This window comes from Hemiscyllium ocellatum, chromosome 28 (assembly GCF_020745735.1).
Source record: "Hemiscyllium ocellatum isolate sHemOce1 chromosome 28, sHemOce1.pat.X.cur, whole genome shotgun sequence".
NCBI classification, from domain to species: domain Eukaryota; kingdom Metazoa; phylum Chordata; class Chondrichthyes; order Orectolobiformes; family Hemiscylliidae; genus Hemiscyllium; species Hemiscyllium ocellatum.
The window spans coordinates 9917514-9944566 of NC_083428.1; the positions used below are offsets into that span (position 1 = coordinate 9917514).

Below are 27053 nucleotides of genomic sequence, written 5' to 3' on the forward strand. Positions count from 1 at the left end.
GTCATTTCCAAGACGTCTTTGATGTAGGGGAGAGTGGTTAGGGTTTCTGGACGTGTTTTGTCTGCTTGTTTGGGTTTGTTGTTAAGAAATTTGTGGACTGTGTTCATTGGGTACCTGTTCTTTTTGAATACACTGTATACGTGATATTCCTCTGCTCTGTGTAGTTCCTCTATGTTGCTGTATATGGTGGTTTGTTGGAATAATGTTCTGATGCAGCTTCATTTGTGGATGTTGGGGTGATTGCTTCTGTAGTTCAATATTTGCGAGGAAAGGCTGAGGGACTTGAAACTGTTTTCATTAGAGAGAAGAAGGTTGAGAGGTGACTTAATGGAGTCATGCAAGATGATCAGCAGATTAGATAAGGTGGACAGTGAGAGCCTTTCTCCTCAGATGTTGATGGTTAGCATAAGGGGACATAGCTTTGAACTGAGAGGTGATAGATATAGGACAAACGTCAGAGGTAGTTTCTTTACTCAGAGAGTAGTAAGGGTGTGGAACAGCCTGCCTGCAACTGTAGTAGACTCACCAACTTTAAGGGCATTTAAATGGTCATTGGATAAACATATGGATGATACCTTGGAATAGTGTAGATTAGATAGGCTTCAGATTGGTTCCACAACATTGAGGACCAAAGGGCCTGTACTGCGCTGGAATGCTCTATGTTCTAACTACTCGCTCAGTGAAGCATCTTTTTTTCTAATATTCCCCCTCATTTCTTTTGCAAATGATTTTAAGACCTGCCAAGTTTCTCTAGCACTTTCCGTTTTTAATATGACTCCGATTCTTTGGTTTCCTGAGCCAAGTTTGGATCCAAGTTGTCACTTTCCTTTCGCACCCCCCCTACATGAGCAGTCATGTTATTGATCATCTACCATCTCACAACTTGTTAAAAGTCTAGCAAACATCCATACAGATTGCATCAAAGGCACTATCCTCCTGGCTACCTCTCCAAAATATCCAATTGCTTCGGTCAGACTTCCATTTCTTCCAGATCCTGTGTTCCCCGAATAATGTGAGCTCCCCTAGTGGAGTGGTGAGAATCCAATCCCATGGACCAGGACTTGTTCAATATTATAACTTGTGCTGCTGCAGAATTGAGGGTGACGTGGGGAGGAATCAGAGGGGGATTCCGCTGCTGGAACTGCACATGGCCATGAGGGAAAAAGCAGATGGTTTAACCCCACGGTCAAAAAGCTAGCTGACACACACAGCCTCGGCTTGCAATGAGGACTGCAGGAGGCATATGTGGGCAACTGCTCGGTTCACTTTAAAGGTGTGAGTTTCAGGCAAACAGTGCAGCGTGGTTAGATTAAGCAACTCCTGGGGAAAGTATGGAATTAATGGGTGAAGTGGTGTTCTCCTGCTTGGAACATTTCACCATTCTACAACAGACAAAATAATAGTTAGCCTATTTGAGACTAGCGATAAAAAAAGTTCTTTTGAAATGGTGTCATAGGCTTTGCAGTTGTAAGCTCCTCACAAGCCATCAGCAAATTAAGTGCCTGGGTCAATTGTCTTAGCTTCTGAAGAAGTCACACTGGACTCAAAACTCTCTTTCTTTCTATCTGTCGATGCTGCCATGCCTTCTGAGTTTCTCCAGCACTTTTAGTAACCATTTCAATGATCTTAGGTGCCGCTTGAAGGAAAGGTTAGGTTACTAGGACAGGGAACAACTGCCCTGAGCCAAAAACAGAATTTGTTAATGGAAATCAGCAGGTCTGGCAGCATCTGTGGAGAGAAAGTAGAGTTAACATTTTGGTATAACTCCTCATCAGAATTGCCCTGGGCATTGCTTTTGCTCATGATTTAGGAGGGGTCTTGCATTTGTTGGCATTTGGGCAGATAAGCTATTTTTTTCATACTCTGGGGAAGAAGTTGTGATTTTGAACTTTAGTTTTGAGGACCCCTGTATGCAGTACTTCCACCAATCACTGGGTGGCTCTGCAGGATTATCTTTGCACGGGCAGATCAATGGTTTCCAGGTACATGGAACAGCATCGCCCCCTTGTCGGCAGACAAATGTAACTACACTAACATGGCGCAGAGAAAAATATTTCCACATCTGTTGCACACATGGAATGTGAAAACTCTACAAACATTATCTGCAACAAAGAAACTCTTTTACTCAGCCTAGAGACAAATTCTCAACACAAGATGATCCTTTTTCTGATTCTGTTTCCAATTTACTCCCCTCATATCCTGAAGGTGATGAATGTGCAGTCTTCATCCTTCCAGTGTGTCTCTGTGGCTGAACATTTGATGACCATTCTTACTATCTCTTCTTTGGCTCTGCATTCACTGACTGGTCTCAGCTGTTCGTCGGGGAATCGCTTTTCTGCTTCTGGGTTTAAGCCCCACTCACAATACATCACCACATTATCTAGATTGGCATTGCAGTGTGGCCTATTAATAGTTAAATAATCAATTGTTCATCAGAGATTGATTAACTCTGTAGGTTAGTTTATTTAAAACAGTAAAACACATCATAAGTTATAAAGCAGACATTACTGCAAACTAACTGATATGTTTGATCAGCTTATAAACTCACAATAGATGAACTGGCAGGCAGAGTCACAACATGGAATGCATAAAGTCCTACATTGAAGGCAATGCAGAGATACAGCAGCACTGAGGGAGTGATATATTGCAGAGATGCAGACCTGAGGGAGTATTGAACTATCGGGGACAATAGTGAGGGAGGGCTACACTTGCAGAGGAGCAGTATTAAGGAAGTTCTATAAAGTTGAAGATTCAGTACAGAAACAATGCTACAACAGTGTTATATTGAGAGAACTGCACTGTCAGAGGATAGTATTACATTCATTGCACACATTCCAGGTCAGGCAGGTAATGTTCTCTTAAGACAACTACATGACATCACAATATGTAACATTGGAGTTTTAAGGTACCACTTCAACTTTAGAAATACTCTCTGTGCAATGGAGTCAGTGTACAGTCAATTGTGAATGTAACGTGCAGTAACACTAATCAGTGCACCCTCACCATGTGTAAGTCAATGATATGCTAGCAATGTAAATAGTTAGTGTCATTTATAACATTCATGACATCCATCTCAACAGGAACCCGACAGCAAGAGGGAAGTATTAAGGTAGTGTTGCACTGTTGGGGCTCAGGATATTACCGAATCAAATAAATAAAACAAACAACTACGGGTGCTAGGGATCTGAAACGAAGTAGGAATTGCTGGTGAGTGAAAATCAGTAGGTCTGGTGGCAGCTTTGAGGAAAAAGCAGGGTTAATGTTTTCAAACCCAGTGACCCTTCACCAGAAGTTAGACTTTCCAATCAACTTCTTCAGAGATGTTGGTCAATGGAAGGGACTTGAACCCAGAGCTCCAGGGTCACAGGGTAGGGATACTACTACAAAAGCCTCCTTGCTGATGGGTCAAAACTGAAGGAAGGCTCCACTGACAAAGCTGTAATCATTTAACTGAGACTTTAAACTAAGGCCCTGTGTGCCAGACTGATGGATGTAAAATATCCTACACTGTACTATGTTAAAGAAAAGCAGGGTGAGGTCCTTAGTGCATTGTACAATACTTAGCCAAATTGATATATTTGTATGACTCATTATCTTCATCAGTTGGAATATCAGGGTATATTTTATTTCTTTGTGAATATTTCCTCAGTGAAGATCAAAGTTGATTTGCTATAGAATAGAACCTCTAAATGTTACCTAAAAGAGGCAATAATTTCACCTTCTTTGGACAAAGGAAGCAGGAGTGGCATGGTGGCTCAGTGGTCAACACTGCTGCCTCACAGCATAAGGGTCCTGGGTTCAATTCCAGCCTCAGGTGACTGTTTGTGTGGAGTTTGCACATTCTCCCCGTGTCCGTGTGGGTTTCCTCCCATAGTCACAAAGATGTGCCAGTTAGGTGGACTGGCCAGGCTAAATTGCCCACAGTGTCCATGGATGTGCTGGCTAAGTGGATTAGCCACAGGGGGAAATGTAAGGGAGTGGGTCTGTGTGGGATGCTCTTCGGAGGGTCTGCATGAACCCAATGGCCTGTTTCCACAATGTAGAGATTCTATCTTCTAAGAAGGCTCAATGGTTAGTACTGCTGCCTCACAGTTTGATTCCAGCCTCAGGTGACTGCCTGTGTGGAGTTTGCACATTCTCCCTGTGTCTGTGTTAGTTTCCTCCCACAGTCCAAAGATGTGCAGGTTAGGTGAATTGGCCAGGCTAAATTGCCCTTAGTGTCAGGAATGTGTAGGTTAGGTGCAGTAGTCAGGGAAATGTAGAGTAATTGGGTAGGGGAATAGGTCTGGGTGGGATACTCTTTGGAGGGTTGGTGTGGATTTGTTGGGATGAAGGGCCTGTATCAATGCTGTAGGGATTCTATATTCTATTCTATAAAAGGCCTCAAAGTCTCCAAAAACCTCTGAAAATTAGACAAAATCAGGAAAGGCAAAATATGAGGAAGTCAGTGATATTTCATACTGAGATCACATTTTTAATCTTGCTGAAGGGTCTGTCTGAATAAAAATGACCAACTTTGGCTCTATTTGCTTGCTTACCTTTGCATTAATCCATCATTACTTCAACCAAGTCACTTTCAGGAGTCCTCTTGTCTTTTGTTGCATCCTGCAGTCATTCAGCAATCAGACAGCAGGAACACCAAAGCACACAATGATGTGACAGGAGACTAGGTGCAAGTGTGGTGAAGTAACTTTGAGGTCACCTCATTCCCCCATTGAGGCTAATGGCTACTATAGACCATAGGCATAAGCGTTCAATTATAAGGTTAACTTGGTAGAATATTTAAATACAGAGCAATAGCCTCACACATGTATCACTTTTGAGAGGAATAATTAGTCCCATTCTCCTAGATATGTCTCCGCACTCTTTTAAAGTATAGTTTATTTTACAGATATGTTCTCCTGTGCCTTTACGGATTAATTTGGATCCTGTTTCAGTCTCTGTTGGGACATTCCAGGTCCTAAAGACAACCTGGCATCTTAAACAAAATATCCTACGGTTTGTGATTCACAGTGTTTGTGATTGAAACAATGTGGGAGTTGTTCAAACTGTCGAACACTTAGCTAACACTACTTATTGGCATAGAGAGTAAATACCACCGTAAACTAGTTGGGTGAAGTGGTCTGTCTCTGTGTTGTAGCTTCTGTTTAATTCTTAATTAAAAATCACACAACACCGGGTTATAATCCAACAGGTTTATTTGGAAGCATTAGCTTTCAGAGCACTGCTCCTTCATCAGGTGGTTGATAAAGAAGCAGCGTTCTGAAAGCTAGTGCTTCCAAATAAACCTGTTGGACTATAACCTGATGTTGTGTGATTTTTAACTTTGTACACCCCAATCCAATACCGGCACCTCCACATCATGTCTAATCCTCACTGAACCCTCACGGTGATAGCACCAGGTTAGCTTCCGTCTTCTTTGCTTTTTTCTTGGAAGGAACTGCGGATTAGCTTGTCCCTCATTTCGGGAAACCAGTCTCGGATGCTGACAGTCAGAGTGGTCCACCATGGGTAATAGATTTCCTGAGCCCTGGCAGCTCCTCCTTTGATAATAGCCAGCGCAGATTCAGAGGCTGGAGAAAACGTCGCCATTCTAATGTTCACGGATCTACAATAGAAGGAAATGATCACGACAAAATCAACAACCTTGCCAAGAAAATGAACAAAGACTTTTGCTTTTGCAGAAATCAGGACAGAATTGCAAGAATACCAAATCTCAAAGGGAACAATGAATATTGAAGGCTGAGACAGGCAGGTTTTTAACCAGTAAGGGAATCAAGGGTGATGGGGAAAAGGAAGCAAAGTGGATTTGAGGATTATCAAATCAGCCACGATCTCATTCAAAGGCAGAGCAGACTTAATGGGCTGGATGCCCTATTTCTGCTCCCATGTCTATGTCTGTGTAGAGTTTGCACATTCCCCCGGGTCTGCTTGGTTTTCCTCTGGGTGCTCCAGTTTCCTCTTACAGAGATATGCAGGTAGGGGTGGCACGATGGCTCAGTGGTTAGCACTGCTGCCTCACAGCACCAGGGTCCCAGGTTCGATTCCAGCCTCGGGCGACTGTCTGTGTGCAGTTTGCCCATTCTCCCCATGTCTGTGTGTGTTTCCTCTGGGTGCTCCGGTTTCTTCCCACAGTCTAAGGATTGGCCATGCTAAATTGCCCATGGTGTTAGGTGCATTAGTCAGAGGGAAATGGGTCTGGGTGGGTTACTCTTCGGCGGGTCGGTGTGGACTTGTTGGGCCGAAGGACCTGTTTCCACACTGTAAGAAATCTAATCTAAAAGGTCAGGTGAAGTAGCCATGGGAAATGCAGGGGGGTTTTGGGCTTAGTGGGTGGGGTTTTGGTCTGGGTGGGATGCTCTTTGAAGGGTTGGTGTGGACTTGATGGGCTGAGTGACCTGCTTCCACACTGTAGGGATTCTATGATTCTATGATCTTATTAAAGGGAATTTGATAAACACAACAGGGATATAAAAGAGCTGCCCTTCAATCTATTATGGTAAAGCCAGTATTTATTACCCAGTCCTAAGTTGCCCGTGAACAGAGTAGCTTGCCCAGGCAGTTCAGAGCCAATCACTTTGGTAGGTCAGACTGGGATGGCAGATTTCATTTCCGAAGGAACATCAGTGAACTGGATGGATTTTACAATGATGGTTAGATGTTCCCCATCACTGAGACCAGCTTCCAACTCCAGACTTAAATTCCAGGTGCCATGGTGAGATATGAAGCCACATCCCCAGCCTGGGTCTTGGATGACTAGCCTGACAATGTTACCCCCAAACCACCACTCCTCTCCCCAGTGTGCTCGTGGGGTTGGAATGGAGCTGATGTGGAGCATAAACACCAGTGTGGACAGGTTGGGCCTGAATGGCCTGTTCCTGTGCTGTCAATACTCCACCATTTGTCATGTATCCCATGCTGCCTTGAGTAAGCTTGCTCCATGATCCTGCTCACACCTACTTGACTTTCTCCATGGCTGAATCGGTGTCAACCATTGCAAGGATGCACAGCGTGACTGACACGTTCTTCCCCTGCATCACGAGCTCATGACGCAGGGCAGTGAAGAAACCATCCAGAGCAAATTTAGAAGCTGAATATGATGTTGCAAAGGGGATTGCCAGTTTTCCTGTTGGAGAGAAATAAAACAGTAAGCTGCTTGCATCTCCTGATTTTCAATGTCCCCATACCATCATGGTTCTAGCTGCCCTCTGTTCTCTAGCAAAGTTGTCTGTTGCAATCTACATGGTAATCTAAATTGTATAAGATTACTTAGGGTAGGTAGCAGAGAGAGGGCGGCGTGGAGGCTCAGTGGTTAGCAATGCTGCCTACTGCACCACGGACCTGGGTTCGATTCTAGCCTTCGGTGACTGTCTGTGTGGAGCTTGCACATTCTCCCCGTGTTGGTTTCCTCTTGATGTGTGATTTCCTTTTGATGTGCATGTTAGGTGAATTGGCCATGCTAAATTGCCCACATAACCTGGGGGGTTAGCCATGAGAAATGTGGGGTTGCAGGGATGGGCTGGGGTTGGGTGAGATGCTCTTTCGATGGTCGACGTGGACTCGATGGGCTAAATGGCTTGCTTCCATCGTGCAGAGATTCTATTAAATAGACCCAATTCAGACAAACCCATCCATACTAGTGTTTATGCTCTACGTGAGCCCCCTCCAATCTTTCCTTATCTAAATCTATCATTGTACCCATCGATTCACTTCTCCCTCATTTAACTTCCCTTTCAGATGCCTGTTGTATAAGCTTTGACCACTCCTGTGGTGGTAAGTTCTACATTCTTCACTACCTTGCAGGTGAAGGGTTTTTTTTTGGAAACTGTATCATATTTATGGGATTGAGTTATGCTCAATATGAGAAGAGGAAAAGTTCTCTCTGTCTCTACTCCATGCAACACCTGTCATAATACAGAAAACTGACTCTGTATTAGATAATTCTATTCTATCAGATGGTGCATAGACTCATTATTTGGCCAGTGGACTACAGTGGGACAGAGATGGATGTCAACGTGAGCTTGATTCTTTCTCTATGCCCACTTCCAGTTATTTTCCAATATTCGTCAAGAATGGAATCCCTTTGTCATTGGCTTCCTCCCTGTTACAAGACAGAAGATTTGATTGTAATCTTTCACCTTTCCTCAGGTTAACTAATGCGTGCCGTGGGAAGGCAGTAACATCATGGTAATGTCACTGGATTGTTAATACAGAACGCCAGGCTAAAGTTCTGGGGTCACTGGTTTAAATCCCACCATGGCAGATGGCAAAACTTTAATTCAATTTTTAAAAAGACTAGTCTCATGGTGAGTTTAATAGCCGCGAGACCCTGGTGAGACCACACTTGGAATATTGCGTCCAGTTCTGGTCGCCCTACTATAGGAAAGATACAGAGGCTTTGGAAAGGGTTGCAAAAATCTACCTGGTTCATTGGTGCAATTTAGGAAGGCAATACAGATCCTTTGGTCCAACTCATCCATGCTGATCAAGTTTCCCAAACTAAGTTTTGATAAGGTTTGGTAAGGCATTTGATCAGATTCCCCATGGTAGGCTCATTCATTAAGTCATGTGGTATGGCATACAGGGAGATTTGGCTATCTGGCTTCAGAATGGTTGGCTGACAGAAGGCTGTCAGTCAAGTGGTTGTAGATTAAAAGTATTCTGCCTGGAGGTCAGTGGTGAGTGGTGTCCCGCAGGGCTCTGTTTTTGGGTCTCTGCTGTTTGTAGTTTTTATAAATGACTTGGATGAGGAGGTTGAGGGGTGGATTAGTAAATTTGCCGCTGATGGAAAGGTTGGAGCTGCCATTGAAAGTATTGAGGGCTATTGCCGGCTACAGTGTGAAATAGACAGGATGCAGAGCTGGGCTGAGAAATGGCCTTAGGAGTTCAACCTGGATAAGTGTGAAGATGCATTTTGGAAGGTCGACCTTGAATGCTGAATATAGGATTAAAGACAGGATTCTTGGCAGCATGGAGGAACAGAGGGATCTTGGTGTTCAAGTGCATAGATCCTGCAAAGTTGCCACCCAAGTGGATAGGGTTGTTAAGAAAACAAATGGTGTTTTGGCTTTCATTAACAGGGGGATTGAGTTTAATAGCCGCGAGACCCTGGTGAGACCACACTTGGAATATTGCGTCCAGTTCTGGTCGCCCTACTATAGGAAAGATACAGAGGCTTTGGAAAGGGTGCAAAGAAGGTTTACCAGGATGCTGCCTGGACTGGAGGGCTTGCCTTATGAAGAAAGGTTGACTAAGCTTGGACTTTTCTCTCTGAAGAGAAGGAGGAAGAGAGGTGACCTGATCAAGGTATACAAGGTAATGAGAGGCATAGATAGAGTCAATAGCCAGAGACTTTTCCCCCAAGGCAGGATTGACTGGTACGAGGGGTCATAGTTTTAAGATATTAGGAAGAAGGTAGCGAGGAGGCATCAGAGGTAGGTTCTTTACACAGAGAGTTGTGAATGCATGGAATGTGTTGTCAGCTGTGGTGGTGGAAGCAGAATTTGGGACATTTAAGCAACTGCTGGACACGCACATGGACAGCAGTGAATTGAGGGGTGCGTGGGTGAGGTTATTTTATTTTAGATTAGGAGTAATCCTTGGCACAACTTCATGGGCATGAGGGCCTGTTCTGTGCTTTTCTATGTTCTATGTTCTATGTAAACTCATCCAATTTGCCTGAGTTTGGCCCATATCTCTCTAATGCTTTTCTATTCATATACCTTTCCATATGTCTTTTAAATGCTGTAACTGTCCCTGCATCAACTACTTCCTCTGGCAGTTCATTCCACATATGAACCACCCTCTGTGTGAAAACGTTGCCCCTCAGGTCCCTTTTAAAGTTTTCCTCTCTCACCTTAAAAATATGTCCTCTAGATTTGAAATCCACAATGCTAGGGAAAAGGCATTCACCAGTCACATTATCTATGCCTGTAGTGATTTTATAAAGCTCTATAAGGTCATCTGTCAACCTCCTATGCTTTCCTTACAACTCAAACCCTCCAGTCCTGGTAACATCCTTGTAAACCGTCTCAAAATTTAATATAATCCTTCCTATAGCAGGGCAATCTGAATTATGCACAGAATTACAAAGGTGTCCTCACCAACGTCCTGTAAGCAAGTGTAACAAGGGATATAGGCCCAAAGCAGGCATATAGAATTAGGCCACAGATCAGCCATGATCTTGGTGATTGTTGAAGGAGTGTCAAGGGACTGAATGGCCTACTCTTGTTGCTACAAGTATCATAGGGCAGCAATTGGAAGAGAATCCCAGCGAAACTCTTACCACAAAGAGAGGAGACGACCACGATGGACCCATTGTTTTTGATTAAAGTGGGGAGGGCAGCAGCTGTCAGCTGGACATAACTCAGGAAATTCACCTGAAACATTTAAGAAAAAAGATTATGTGACCAAAGAAAGGTTCATATAGTACATTGCTGGAAACACAAGGCTGTGCAGGGTCAACAATGACTTTGCAAAAAAAAATGTGCATCATTAACTATTAATCAGGGAGATGGCAATACCATTGGATGAATAATCCAGTGGCCCAGGCTAATGCTCTTGGGGATGAGTTCAAATCCAACCAGGATATGAATTTGAGAGACTAAAAATCAGTAATGGCAGCTGTAAAACCAGCATTTATTTGGATCAATCCTTACATCATTCTCCTGTCCTATGGGTTTCTTCACAAAGAAAAATAAGGTGCCTTGAAATTTTTGAAGGATGTTTTATTGCCCAAACACCATCAACTTTTTGAAAATGCATTCTCTCATGGTGGGGGTGGTGAGGGGGGGGGGGGGTCGCACTGATTGAGTCAGTTTGAGTTCAGATTCGTGTTACCACAGTACACTAAGCACTCATAACTTCGAGCATTGAAAAAAAAATCAACTGGCTACGTAAACACCACAAATTCTGGAGATGCCGGTGTTGGACTGGGGTGTACAAAGTTAAAAGTCACACAACACCAGGTTATAGTCCTACAGGTTTAATTGGAAGCACTAGCTTTCGGAGTGTGGCTCCTTCAACAACCTGATGAAGGAGTGGCGCTCCGATAGCTAGTGTTTCCACTTAAACCTGTTGGACTATAACCTGGTGTTGTGTGATTTTTAACTTTGTACACCACGAGTTCTGTTTCCCAGCATGCCCTGGAATAAGGCAAAATTGAGGACTACAGATGCTGGAAACCAGGGTTTAGATCAGAGTGGTGCTGGAAAAGCACAGTAGCTCAGGCAGCGCCCAAGGAGCAGGAGAATCAGCATTTTGGGTAAAAGCCCTTCAGGTGAATTGGCCATGCTAAATTGCCCGTAGTGTTAGGTAAGGGGTATATGTAGGGGTATGGGTGGGTTGCGCTTCGGCGGGTCGGTGTGGACTTGTTGGGCCGAAGGGCCTGTTTCCACACTGTAAGTAATCTAATCTAATCTAATCTAATCAGCCCTCCTAATGAAGGGCTTTTGCCCGAAACATCAATTTTCCTGCTCTTCGGATGCTGCCTGACCTGCTGTGCTTTTCCGGCATCCACTCTGATCTAAACTAATGCCCTGGAATAAGGCAAATACACCAACTCAGTGACAATGTAACATGAAAGCTTCCTAGAAATATCAAAGTTCAAATACCCTATGTACAAAGGAGAAAAGTATTTTTAAGCACCTACATGTGAGAAAATAATCAAACTATTTTGCCCAGATGCCCATTTGAATCAGTTTGAGTCAGCAATGTTAAATGCAATTGGAAACTACAGATGTACAGAGGCAAGATAAAGTAGGAAAATATACAGATGGGCAAGGCCGTGATAGATAGAGAGAAGAATCAGAATCGAGGGTGTGGTGCTGGAAAAGCACAGCAGCTCAGGCAGCATCCGAGAAGCATGAGAATCGACATTTCAGGCATAAGCCCTTCATTAGGAGGGCTGATGAAGGGCTTAAGTCCAAAACATCGACTCTCCTGCTCCTTGGATGCTGCCTGATTTATTGTGCTTTTCCAGCACCACCCTCTCCTCTCTGATGTCCTGCGTCTGCAGTTCTCACTTTCTCCTAGAGAGAAGGATCATACAATCAGCAGGCCTCGGGTGAAAAATACAGACAATGCCTGGGTAGACTGTGGGAAAAGAGGACTACTTAGCAATATTTGGTGAAAACTGACTCTAGACAAGGTATTCCTGATGAAGAGCTTATATTTGAAACGTTGATTCTCCTGCTCCTTGGATGCTGCCTGACCGGCTGTGCTTTTCTAGCACCACACTTTTCAACTCTGATCTCCAGCATCTGCAGTTTCACTTTCTCCTAAGGTATTCAATGCAAAACTTGACGTGTATAAAAACTTGAAGGCATGTGAAAGTGTCTTATTCTGGTATACGAAATGTACATGCCAAACAATACACGATAATTGGTTACAATTTTCAAAACTTCCTTGATTTAAGGACAGTCTCATAGACGAGAAAGAAAACAAATACCACTCCTTTATTCAAACAGAAAGCAGGAAACTACAGGTCAATTAGCTTAAAATTTGTCCTAGGGAAAATGTTCAAAGTAATTACTAAAAATTTTGTAATAAGGCACATGGATAAGTTCAAGGTAATCAGGCAGTGTCACCATGGCTTTGTGAAAAGGAAGTCAGTTATTTGAACTTAGTTCTTTGAGGAGGTAATATGTGTTGTGATAAAATGTTAAACTGAGGGGTGACCTTATTGAGGTTTATAAAATCATGAGGGGCATGGAAAGGGTAAATAGAAAAGGTCTTTTCCTTGATGTGTGTATGTGGGGGTGGGAGTCCAAAACTAGATGACATAGGTTTAGGGTCAGGGTCAGAGGGGAATGATATTAAAGGGACCTAAGAGGCAATCTTGTCATGCAAAGGGTGGCTGTGCATGTATGGAATGAACTGCCAGAAGAAGTGGTGGAGGCTGGTACAATTACAATATTTAAAAGGCATCTGGATGGGCACATCAAATGGAAGGGTTGAAAGGGGCTTGGCCCAAGTGCTGGTAAATGGGACTAGATTAGTTTAGGATATCTGGTCAGCATTGATGCATTGGACTGAAGGGTCTGTTTCCGTGTAGTATGTCTCTATGACTCTGGTGGGATTTTCTGAACCTGGATTCCAGAAGGTATTTGATAAGGTGCCACATTAAAGGTTATTATAGAAAATAAAAGCTCATGGTGTAAGCTGTAGAATATTGACATTGCAGATTGGCGAGTTGACAGGAAGCAGAGAGTAGGTGTAAATGGGTCTTTTTCAGACTGACAAGATATAACAAATGGTGCATCATATGGATCGGTGCTGGGACCTTAACATTTATGACTTATTTAAATGGCTTAGATGAAGGTAAGAAGATGTTGTTGCCAAATCTGCATATGACACAAAGGCAGGATGGTAGGTTGTGAAAAGGACATAAGGAGGGTACAAAAGGATATTGATAAGTGAATGGTCAAAGATGTGGCAAATGGAGTATAATGTGAGAAAATGTGAGATGGTCCATTGTGGCAGGAGGAATAAAGAAGAAGAATATTATTGAAAAAAGTGCAAAATTACAGAACTCTGAGCTGCAGAGGTATCTGGGTATCCTTCTGCATGAGTTGCAAAAGGTCAGTGTGCAGGTAGAGCAAACAATTCAAAAAGCTAATAGAATGTTATCATTTATCACACGTGGGATTGAATACAAAATTAGGGAGGTTGTTCATTTATACAGAGCACTGGTGAGACTGCATCTGAAGTACTGTGCACAGTGCAGGCCAACCTTCTTTAAAGATGGATGCAAATGTGTTGGAAGCAGTTCAGAGAAGGTTTACTGGAATGGGTAGGTTGATTAATGAGGAATGGTTGGTCAGTCTAGGCTCGCGTTTAGAAGAGGAAGATGTGACTTGATTGAAACAGGGTAGATGTGGAGAGGATATTTCCTCTTAAGGAAGAATCCAGAACTAGGGATCACTGCTTGAAAAAAACCAAGCAACGCCAATTTAAAACAGAGACCCAAACCAGCACCAAGTCGTTTTTCACATTTCAGCCAAAGTACATTCACAGAAATTTTAAAGAACAGTTATTTCCAACTGAACCAAAAGCTCACTTGCATCAGCCAACCGACGTCCTCAGCATTTCCGTTCCACATTTGGAAACGATCATTTCCGATGTGATTCAAGACTAAGTAATCCAAAGAACCTGGGAGAAATATGGAGCGATGAAAATAACACTCTGCTGTTGTCCCATTGAACTGACTTCTAAAGTTCCAAGCACAGTTCCACATGTTTCCTTATCCCTTGATGAATTCAAAGGTCATGATAACGTCTTCCACCATAGATCAAACTGATAATAAATTCTACCCTCAAACATTAATGATAGATCCCAGTGCAAATGCACACCAACTAAACTTTACTTGAAATCTTAGTGACAATACATAGGCATTTGCTTTAAAATATTGATTGTTATTAATTGAGTGTTTCATTGCCAGTATAAAGAGGTGAGACACAGAGTTGTTGATACAGCACAGGAGGATGCCCTTAGCCCATCATCCTGGTTTTCTGAAAGAGGTATCCAATTAGTACCCATGCTCCCACTCCAACTGTTCTTTCCCCACCATTTTGCAATGTTTTCCACCCACCATACCCTCCTCTCCAAATATTTCCCTTTGGAAAGTCAGCTTTGAATCTGTTTCCATTGGTTGTAGATTCCAGACTACAACAACTTCCCAATTAAAAGAAAGTCTCCTTATCTGTCCCTCTGACCCCCACTGTTGTCTCCCCTCACCTATAACATCCCCAATCCCACACCTTCCTTTGATTTGAAAAGCAAAATATTTACCCAGCTTCTCCAAGGCAAACTGCACCACCTGCTGTGGACTCGTTGGAAATGACATATCCGCAGGATAGGAATAGACTTTCTTTGCACCCAGTTGCAAACATTTCTCCTCAACCTTTCAAAATAAGAGCATAACATGGTTTGACATTTTTTAAAAAGTAAGAATTGATTAATAGCCAAATCACAGAGCCACATAGTCAAACAGCACAGGAACAAAATGTTCAGTATAACTAATCCATGCCGACCTTGTTCCCAAACTAAACAAGTCCCACCTGCTTGGCCTATATCCCTCCAAGTCGAGAGAGTGGTGCTGGAAAAGCACAGCTGGTCAGGCAGCATCCAAGGAGCGGGAGAATCGATGTTTCAGGCATAAGCCCTTCATCAGGGCTTCCTGATGAAGGGCTTATGCCCAAAACATCAATTCTCATGCTCCTTTTCAGCACCAGACTCTCGACTCTGTTCTCCAGCATCTGCAGTCCTCACTTTCTCCTCCATATCCCTCCAAACCTTTCCTACTCCTAAACTTTGTAACTGTACCTGCATCCACCACTTTTTCTGGTAGTCCATTCCACACACAAACCACTCAGTGTATAAAAGGATTGCCCCTCATGTCCTTTTTAAATCTTTCTCCCCTCACCTGAAAAATATGCCCCCTACTTTTGAACTTCCCCATTCTAGGGAAAAGACCCTTGTCTTTCACCTTATCTATGCTCCATGTGATTTTATAAACCTCAATAAGGTCATCCCTCAACCTCCTATGATGCAGTGAAAAACATCACAGCCTTTCCAGTCTATTTTTATATCTCAAACACTCCATTCCTAGCAGCATCCTGATAAATCTTCTATCCCCTCCACTTTAATAATATCCTTCCTGTAACAGGATGATCGGAACTGCACACAGTATTCCAGAAGAGGCCTCGTCAACATCCTGCATAACCTCAGCATGTACTAGAAAGTGAGCCATAAACAAGTTTTGGAAAGTCTCAGGTCCATTATTAACATTTCCGTCCTGGGCCTGATGCAATGCTCCAGCTAAGTCCAAGGCAAGCTGGAAGAACAGCTCTCCTGTTTCCTGCTCAGCTGCTTCATTGCATTCAGACCTTACCACTGAGTCAACAACTTCAGCCCATGTACTCTTCGTTATGTACTGAACTGATAACTGGTAAGAAATCCCAGTATTAGACAGGGCAGGCAAGAGCACAACAGAAAGCAATGGAAGTCTGGGTTAAACTGCATTTATTTCAATGCAAGAGGCCCAACAGATAAGGCAAATGAACTCGAGTCATGGATGGATACATGGGATTGTGATATTTTAGGTATTACAAAAACGTGACTGAGGAAGGAACAGGAGTAGTAACTCAATGTTCCAGATATAGATGATATAGAAAGGACAGAGGGGGAGGCAAGGGAGGGAGGGAATTTGTATTTTTGATTAGGGAGAATATCACAGCAGTACTGTGAGAAGACATTATTGAGGGTTTGTCCACTGAGTCTATATGGGTAGAACTGAGAAAGAAAAAAGGAGAGGTCACTTTGATAGCATTGTACTCAGGATAGCAAATATTAGTGGGTGTTGTTTATCGTCCAAAAAAGTAAGAATTATCAGGTGCATATTACATTTATAACATCATAGTGTGGGTGATTTTAACTTACATAGAGATTGGATAAACTTAATAAGCATTAATGCTGAGGAGAATAAATTGTTGGAATGTTCATGAGGTGGGTTTACTGTTGCAGTATGTTTGAAGAATCAACACAAAATCAGACTTTTTACATTTAGTATTGTGTAATGAGAAAGGGCTAATTACCCTATTGTAAATGAGCCTTTGAGAAATAGTGATCATGACATGGCAGAATTTTACAGTAAGTTTCAAAATCATATTTCATTCTGAAACTAGAGTCTTGGATCTGAACAAACAAAACTAGGAAGGTGTGAAGGGCAAGTTGGTTATGCTGGATTGGGCAAACACACGAAAAGATTGACAGTAGACAGACAATGGCTAGTAATTACAGAAGTGCTACATGGTCGACAACAAATATATGTTCCCCTAAGACAATAAAAACCCAAAAGAAAAGGTGAATCTTCCTTGGTTAACAAACTTAGTTAAAATAGTATTAGATCAAAGGAAGTAGCTTCAGGTTGTCAAAAAGCCTTAGGAACAGGAGCAATTTAGAATTCAATAAAGTCTGATCGAGACACTGATTATTAAAAGGAACAGCATAAATGAAAAGGTTAACTGAAATAGATGAGTTACATCCAGAGAGTTGAAGGAAGTGGCTATAGAGATAGTGAATGCGTCGGTGATAATCTTTGAAAACATTACAGATTCTGGAAAGTATCGTATGCAAGAAAATAGAAAACATAACCCCACGATCAGAGAAGGGAAAGGAGACTGAAAATGGAGCACTAAACATCTGTTAGCTTGATGTTAACAGCAGAAAAAATATTATATTCTATTATAAAGGATTCAAAAACTTAATTCTTGGAAAGTAGTGAGATGATTAGGGAGAGTCAATACAGATTTTGAAAAAAGGGAAATCATGTTTAAAACATATGTTTGGGCTTTTTGAAGGTGTTTCTTATAGCACAAATAAGGGAAAACCAATGGATTTTCAGAAGCATTTTGTGAAGGTCCCATACAAGAGGCTTGTAAACAAAATTCAAGCAGGTAGGGTTGGGGTAATACACTGTTATGGATTGAGATTGGGTTAATAGATTATAGAGCGGGAATAAAATGGTCATTCTCAGAGTGGCAAGTTATTACTGGTGAGATACAACAAGGAGAAAGTGAGGACTGCAGATGCTGGAGATCAGAGCTGAAAATTGTGTTGCTGGAAAAGCGCAGCAGGTCAGGCAGCATCCAAAGAGCAGGAGAATCGACGTTTCAGGCATGAGCCCTTCTTCAGGAAAAAGGGCTCATGCCCGAAACGTCGATTCTCCTGCTCTTTGGATGCTGCCTGACCTGCTGCGCTTTTCCAGCAATACATTTTTCAGATACAACAAGGGTCAGTGCTGAGACCACAACTTTAATCCCTATGTACAAACTTTATCTGGATGTGGAGACCAAATGGAATGTTTCCAAATTTGCTAATGTTACAAAATCTGGTGGGAATGTAAATTAAGGGGGATGCACTGGGGCTTTAAGGGAACTTTGACATGCTAAGTAATCAGCAAGATCATGGCAGATGAAATGTAATATAAATAAATGAGACGTTATCCACTTTAGCAGAAGAGAAAATAGAAAGGCAGTATTTCTTAAATAGCAAGAGATTGTTTATCATCAAAAGTTAATAGATATGTTGCTGAAATGCCACTGACAACATGGCATTGACAGTAAAAGATGTGAGATTTATTCCATCAGACAGAAGATACAGAAGCTTGAACACACACACCAACAGGTTTAAGAACAGCACCATCCCGGCTGCTGAATGGACCTCTTTAACTTCAAATAATGTTAATCTTGCTTTATGCAGCTGCGAGCTGTAACCTTTAATGCCTGGCACGGTCTAAGCATCCTATGATCTGTATGTCCTTGTTCGCTATGATCTGCCTGTATTGCTAAGAAAACAAAGCTTTTCACTATACTTTGGTACATGTGATTACATTAAATCAAATCAAATCCTATACTGGAACTAAAGAGCAAGCTTCAATACAGAAGAGGGACAATCACACATATTTTAATCTCAGTGTCTCAGAGAGCTAGGGAAATTCACTTAATAAGCACATTCAAGTCCAAATCAACAGTTTTTTTTATACTAATGACATCAAAAGGTACAGATGCAGAAAAGTGGTATTGAAATAGATGATCAGCCATGATCTAAGATGGACTCAATAGCCTGCCCCTACAATTAAATGGAAGCGAGCATGACATCTCTTCAATTCTATTTTCTTTGATTTCAACCCTGCACTGTTCCTTACTTGTCTTAGTCGAGTTTCATTCCGTGCAGTTATTACAAGTTCAGCACCAAACCTGGCATAATGATATGCCATCTGTTCCCCTATTCCTTTACTTGCACCAGTCAGTAGGACACGGGAACCAAACAATAACTCTGTTAAAAAGAAACACACTTATTAGAATGTCACAAAATAAGTATGATTATTTTCGCTAAGGATTTTACTTGAGGAAATAACAAGGTTGCATGTTTTGCTGTCATAACTTTGGATTAGAGTATAAAGTTAGTGATACAGGTATTACAATTGCAGTATTTACAAAGTGAAGATTTCAAGGGTCAGTGTAGGTAGTTCCAAATGTACTTTGGATGTTCTGTAAATGATAAGTCCACTGATAAGGGACTGTTTCCTGCCGTCTTGCAAACTGCTCCCTCACTCCATTGATTTACATAGACTCACTTAAAATACAGTGTGGAAGGAGGCCATTCAGTCCGTCGAGTCCATACTGGCCCTCTGAATAGCATCCCACCTAGATCTAACCTTTACCCTCTCCCTGTAGCCCTGCATTTCCCATGGCTAATCCATGCCCAGCCTGCACATTCCTGGAGAGTATGGGGCAATTTACTACGGCCAATGCACCTGACCTGCACATCTTTGGGCTATGGGAGGAAGCTGGAGCACCCGTGCAGACACGGGAAAAATGTGCACACTCAACACTGACAGTTGCCTGAGGGTGGAATCGAACCCAGGTATTGTGAGGTAGCAGTGTTAACCACTGAGCAACTGCACTGCCCAAATACCAGAATAGGTTCATGCTTCGGTTTGAGTTCAAACCTCTCTGATTTCTCCTCCTGCAACTCTATGAGCATACTCCCTTCTCTCTTGTGTTCTTCTCTGCTAAATCCATCTATACAATTTATCTCAACTTACCACTCCCTGTGAAAGGTCTCTTATGGTGTAGTGGTAGTGTCCCTACTTCTTGATCAGAAGGTTCAGGTTCATGTCCCACCTGACCCATGCATGTGTCATAACACATCTGAACAGGATGTTTAAAAATGATCTACCACTCCCAGTGCTAGCAATTTCACATTCTTACCAGTCCAATTAATTGCTGGTTGTGGGATCATGCTGTGCGCCAATTGACTGCCATGTTTCCTCAATTGCACCAAATAAGTTGCATTTGTAGAGCAAACATCCTCAATCACTGCACAAGAACGTAATGAATGAAAATCTGACACTGAGCTAATAGGGCACGTGACCAAAAGCTTGACCAGGAAAATAGGACTTGCTTCACTGACTACACAGGGCTTTGTGTCCTGTAGTATGTATGGCATTATATAAATGGAAGCCTTTCCTGAATTAGCTATTTGGAGCAGAACGCGTGGGCAGAACATTGTGGAGGAAACATCAGGGCCCAATATCTGGGGCCCGGGTTTCACAGGGTCACACTGTACTAGGGTTTGGGGGGGGGGGGGGGGGAGGGGTGGAAGAATTGGGAGATTTATGTGGCCTGAAGCAGCTCCAGGGTCTGTGATTTCTGTCCTTGCCCTTAATTTTGATAAATAGTAGGTATATAGAAGTGCAATGCTGAATTCAGCAGAGGTTATCTGTTTTATATGGCTCAGTCATGAGGTTGCCATTTGAAGAAACCAGATTCAAAAAAAGCTTGTGGTTGTTGGATTCACCAGATGGAATGCAAATCGTATCAGACAGAAAGGAAAGGTCATTGTGAAAATAAAGAAATACATTAATTGCATGGACTGAATGAAAAAGCAGCTCTTTGTAAAGCTTAGGAATAGAGTTAATAAACAATCAATAACATTAGCTGTTTTTACAAAGTTGTTTTCAATTTATTAGTACAATGTAATATAGAGTCCAGCTTTTTTGATAAATTGAGGACAGAATGTCTGGATACAATTCATATTCATTTGATTTTAGAATATTAAAGGTGCTAAAGACACTCAAAGGACGAGTGAGTTTTGCATAGATTTGTAGCTCAGTTTGAGGTTCTGGATTTAGGTTTGCTCACTGAGTTGGAAGGCTCATTTTCAGACATTTCATCACCTTGAAGGGAAAAGAAACCTAAACACATAAATAGAAAGCAGGCCATGCTACCAGTGCTTCATCCAGAGGCTCACTGATGATGTTATCTAGTATGGTGACGAAACATCTGAAATCAAGCCTTCCAGCTCAGTGAGCAAACCTACATTTAGAACTCAAAGTACTTGATACGAGAGATGGAAAGGAACTGTTTCCTCTTAGTCAGCAGGGAAAATATAATCAGGGAGAGAACTTGAAAATTAGAGTGAGGCGTTTTATGGGGGAACCTTTTCAACAGAAACACTGGTGGAAATAAACCCTCATTCAACATATTACTGAGGGTGAACGTTAATTGAAAACTTTTAAAACAAAGTTAAATCATTTTTGTTGGCCCAGAGTACTAAGGATTACAGGATTGAGGTGAGTAAAAAGGGAGTTGACACAGGACCTTTTTTTCTATTTCCAATTGAACAAACAGGCAGAGAGCTGAAATGAGTTTGCATCACCAATACAAAACAGTCTTGTAACCAATCGCAGCCAATTTTTCACCAGACCTGATCCACCACCCACTGAAGTTCACAGAATAATCGTGTGAACTCAGTATTTTTTTCCTTTCCTACTGTTGATGATTCACTCGTTGTGAAATCAAAAATGTAGGCAATATTTCCAAATGAATAGAAATTAAAAACCGATACAGTTGGTTCTGATATAATGTGATAGTTCTGTTTACTTGTGATCCCGCATTATAAGAAAATTGCATAACAGCTGCGCCATTTAAACCAAGGGGCCCAGATTCACATTATAGCCAATACAGGGAAGGAAAGTTTGCATTCTACAAATAGTGGTCTAAATTCTTCAATTGTTTTATAGCCAATTCGTCTTGAAGTAACATGCGTTATGGCAGAACCAACTGTCCAGGGACAAGTCAGTTTCCAATTCATTACTGAGCTGTTCTGCATGGCTGAAATAGACGAACATCATCCTGCTACTACTTCCAAAAACCCCTTCACCCCTCCATCCCACCCCACCCCACCCCCAAGGCCACGCACATCTGACCCTCAGACTTGACATTTACACTTCTCGCTCCCTAAGCCATGTATGGAGAGTCAGGGTAACCCTCAGCTCTGTAAACCCAGAGTGGGATGGAGAGCCCTGGATGGGTGAGGCTTTAGTTCAGGGTGTGGGGTGGGGGTCACTAATGGGAGCTGGGCCTGACATTCCCGGAGAGTTTGGAGAAAGGCTACCAGATGCCGAGGCACATTGTCTAAAAGGTTGGCTCCAGAGCTTTATCCCAAAAGAAACCAAGACAGCAAAGAATGCTCTCCAACTCTCACTCCTCACTAATCACTCCCGATTCTCCATCCATGTCATTGCATGCCACCTTAAACCCTCCCATGTTCCCTCATATCTCCCAGGTCAACGTATGCCTACCAACACACCCTCCTGGTCTCTTATAAACCCCATACCAACTTAACGTCAACTCATGTCAACCCACAGTTACCTTTTGTCCTTTCACACTCCGAGCTAACTGTCACTCCCTCCAACAGGGACACACCTCAGGAGTCATGCTGAGATGAAATAATGTAAAATTCTAAGTGTCCATTGATTACTTGACAAATCTCATAAAGATGAATTGATTAAAAACCCATTCAATTATTTAAATTATTTCAACTACTGATCCTTTATAAAAATAAACATCCATCCAAGGACTTTATTTTTAATAAAAATCAAGCATCTGTATTCAGAGTCCCACATCAAAGATTGCATGACCAATTGGAAATCTCAATTAAACTGGAGACAAACAAGCACTTCACTGTGACTTTGGTGGGTAGTTTATTTAGTTATGGAGCACATATTCAATAATGATGGCCCTGTGGCTGATATATGTGAAATTTTACATGAATGACAGCATTTATGTGAAAAAATTCGGAGGAATTATGTGAGAAGTCATGGGAGGCCTTTCTTGGTATTGGGAGAAATAGTCATATTTTACAACAAAGTTCTGGATGTCAAGTCATACTTCTATCAGGAATTTATTAACAAGAATTCATTAACAGCATTTATTCCTTTATTATCACCCTAATTAAAATGAAATTTTATCTCACATATTTATAGTGCCTGTGCAGTCTTAAACACAACAGGGCAATTTAGCATGGCCAATCCATCTTATCTACAGATCTTTGGACTGTGAGAGGAGACTGAAGCACACAGCAGAAACACACACAGACACAGAGAGAATGTGCAAACTCCACATAGACAGTCACCCAAGGCTGGAGTCGAATCTTTATCCCTGACATTCTGAGGCAGCAGTGCTAACTACTGAGACACTGTACTGCCATTGAGTCATACAGCTGTACAGCATGGAAACAGACCCATATGTCAAAATTGTCCATGCCGACCAGATATCCTAAATGCGTTGAATCCCATTTGTCAGCATTTGACCCATATCACTCTAAACACTTCCTATTTATATATCCATCCAGATGCCTTTAAAAAGTTGTAAGTGTACCAGCCTCCACTACTTCCTCTGGCAGTTCATTCCATACGTGCACCACCCTCTATGAAAATGTTGGCCCTTAGGTCCCTTTTAAGTATTTCTCCTCTCACCTTAAACCTATGATCTTTGGTTTTGGACTCCCCAACATCAGGGGAAAAAAACCATGTCTATTTATCCTATCCATACCTCGCACAATTTTATAAACCTCTGTAAGGTCTCCCCTCAGCCTCTTATGTCCCAGGGAAAATAGCCCCAGACTATTCAGCTTTTCCCTAAATCTCAAACCCTCCAACCCCAGCAACATCTTGTATATCTTTCTGAACCGTTTCAAGTTTCACAATATCCTTCCTGTAGTAGGGAGACCAGAACTGAATGTAGTATTCCAAAAGTGACCTAACCAATGTCTTCTAGAGTCGCAATATGGGGGAGGTCTGGAGGGATGGTGAAAACTCGGCAGGTCTGGAAGCTAGGACCTCGTTTAGGTGTGGAGCTGGGAGTGGGGTCGGACGCTATAAATGGAGTGGGTGTGATGATAGGAGGAATGGGGGTGGAGTCATTTGCAGAGGTGATGTTCCCCTCGGGGTCCTGGGGAACGGGGATGGTGACAGTGGGATCCGTGAGGGGAGTGCTGGCAGTGAGTGGTGATGACAGCAGTTAGGGGGACAGAAGTCACAGAACTCATGACGTCAATGATGATGTAGGGGGTGGAAGTGATGAAATGCATGGTGTAGGTTAAGTGTTTATTTCCCCTCCCCCCACCTTACCCCAGTTCCAAACTTCCAGCTCAGCACCGCCCTCATGACCTGTCCCACCTGTCAATCTTCCTTCCCACCTATTCGTTCCACCCTCCTCTCCGACCTATCACCTTTACCCTTTCCTCCATCGACCTATTGCACTCTCAACTACCTTCTCCCCAGCCCCACGCCCTCCCATTTATCTCTCCACCCCCAAGGCTTCTAGCCTCATTCGTGATGAAGGGATCCTGCCCGAAACATTGATTTTCCTGCTCCTCGGATGCTGCCTGACCTGCTGAGCTTTTCCAGCAACACTCTAATCTTTACTCTAATCTCCAGCATCTGGAGTCCTCACTTCCGCCTAGTTAACTTTTACAGGTGCGCAATCGAGAGCATTCTGTCAGGATATATCACTACCTGGTATGGCAACTGCACCATTCAAGATCGGAGACAGTTACAGAGAGTGGTGAACTCGGCTCGGACAACCACAAATGCCAACCTCCCGTCTATAGAATCCCTCTACCAGGCCTGCTGTCAAGGAAAGGTCGCCAGCATTCTCAAAGATCCATCCCACCCTGGTAATGCTTTTCTACAACCTCTACCATCGGGGAGAAGGTGCAGACTCCTGAACACATGCACCAGCCGGTTTCATTACAGCTTCTACCCTACTGTTGTTAGAGCACTGAATGGACTCACAAACTCTTAACATTTGCCTGTACCTGTGTTTTTGTTTTTGCCGCTGTTTACCTATTATTAAGTTATCTATGCTGCTTAATTCTGTGATCTGCCTGTATTGCTCACAAGACAAAGCTTTTCACTGTGCCTCAGTACACATGACAATAAATTCAATTCAATTCAATTCATTAATAAACTGAAAGCTGCAATCCATTCTAAAAGATGAAAGGCTTAACGCAATCTAAGTTTGTTCAATATATTGTATCAGTTGCATAACACTGTGATCTTTTGCTATAAATTCTGTTTTATGATCCTGATCCCCAGCTCCCTGATGAAGGGGCAGTGCTCCGAAAGCTAATACTTTCAAATAAACCTGTTGGACTATAATCTGGTGTTGTGTGATTTTTAACTTTGCACACTCAGTCCACATCATAGACAGAGATAGACTTGGCTGCAAGCCCTCATCATCAGGGAAAAGAAGACAAGAGAAGCTATGTTTGGGTTTTATGTTTAGTAAACATCAGTGTGTATTTACATCTGGCGATATATCCTTCAAACTAACCTCTGCAAAACTCATGCAAGAGTGACAGAGAGAAGGGTTTGCCTTACAGACTGGGTTTTCCTCCTTGTCCAGCCTAGTGCCATGTTAGATTTTGGAGGAGAGGTTGTGTTCACTGCTCACACCCAGTCCCAGAATCTTATTTAGTCCCTCCGTCTCTCTCACACACTTACCATTTTCTCAGTCCCTCCTGCACACACATCCTGTCTCTTATGTTTGCACATAATCCCTTCTCTATCATACTCTCACACACTTCCAACTCTTCTCTTACTTACAAATACTCCCCTCTCTGCCTCACTCTCTCAGGCACATCTTCTCTCTCACTTGAGGGTTATGCTTAAGGCACAGCTCAGTATTAACCCTTTCAGACACCTACCCTTATACAACAATGCCTCCCTCTCTCCCTCTCTCACACACTGCCTCAGTCTCGCCAATAGACTGTGCCTCTCCTTCTCATATTCTTACATTCAGGCTTTCACCTCTCAATCCAAGATGGTGTCTTTCTCTTATCTCACTCACAGACTCTGTGTGTGTGTGTCTCTCTCTCTCTCTCATCAACTCACAGACTTTGTGTCCCTCTCAATCTCAGAATCTCACTCTCACACACTCTCTCAATCAGAGATTCTGGATTTTACAAGCACCCGCTGGATGTGATTAGATTAGACTTTACAGTGTGGAAACAGGCCCTTCGGCCCAACAAGTCCACACCGACCCGACGAAGCGCAACCCACCCATACCCCTACATTTACCCCTTACCTTACGGGCAATTTAGCTTGGCCAATTCACCTGACCCGCACATCTTTGGACTGTGGGAGGAAACCGGAGCACCCGGAGGAAACCCACGCAGACACGGGGAGAACGTGCAAACTCCACACAGTCAGTCGCCTGAGTCGGGAATTGAACCCGGGTCTACAGGCGCTGTGAGGCAGCAGTGCTAACCACTGTGCCACCGTGCCGCCCACGGTGTTTTGTGTTCTTCAAGGATTATACTAAAAAGTTGAATTCAATACACTGTACCAACTGAGCCAGACTCACACTCAAATACAGAACACAGAAACATCCAGTAAGGCAACAACAACTTGTACACAACACTTTTACGGTAATAAACATCTTCACTGGAGTGTAATAAAACCAGATTTGATACCGAGAATATAAGAATATGTGAAGTCAGATGATCTGAAGCTCAGTCAAGAAGCAACATTTTAAGGAATGTCCATATGGGGAAAGTTAAAAATCACATAACACCGGGTTATAGTCCAACAGGTTTATTTGAAAGCACTAGCTTTCGGAGCACTGCTCCTTCACCAGGTGTGATTTCTGATGAAGAGCTTATGCTTGAAACGTCGACTCTTCTGCTCCTCGGACACTGCCTGACTGGCTGTGCTTTTCCAGTACCACGCTTTTTGATTCTCCAAATGACCCTATAGATTGCAGAATGAATTGCACCAAAAGTCATAAAAGTCCTTACCAAAATCAAAAGTGTCTCTCCACAATATTGCCAAAAATCCAGCAGAAACGGTTAAAATAAGAACAGAAAAGCTTTTACAGCTTGCCATTCCTGAGTATCTAAATTGCACTGGAAAAGCCTGGTGAATGAGAAATTTTATCTATTGTGGGTGTTGTTGGTAAGACCAGTATTTATTGGACGTGCATAAAGTTTTACTGCCCACTTTAGGAAGATTTGTAGCATTGCAAGATGAAAAATACTTACAACTATGAGGAAAACATCATCCAAGGTTGATAAAGGGAAACTGGAATCAAGGTGTATAGCCACTGTATTATTTAATATCCCAGCCCTTAACTTCTAGTTTCTAATTCCAAAGTTTATTGAAATCAAATTCAATAATACCAATCGGTCATCATTGATGA

The 27053-nt window shown here is 42.5% G+C and overlaps 1 protein-coding gene across 1 annotated transcript; it reads right to left on the minus strand.

Moving 5' to 3' along the window:
- Positions 1–5294: 5294 nt before the first annotated feature.
- LOC132828990 (hydroxysteroid 11-beta-dehydrogenase 1-like protein) lies at positions 5295–26740 on the minus strand. The gene is made up of 7 exons (XM_060846239.1): positions 26653–26740; positions 18707–18837; positions 14791–14902; positions 14060–14151; positions 10286–10379; positions 6961–7126; positions 5295–5608 (listed from the first exon to the last, which is right to left on the minus strand). Exons 1-7 carry the CDS (start codon positions 26738–26740, stop codon positions 5404–5406), a joined length of 888 nt encoding a protein of 295 aa, XP_060702222.1. The 3' UTR covers positions 5295–5403.
- Positions 26741–27053: the final 313 nt, after the last annotated feature.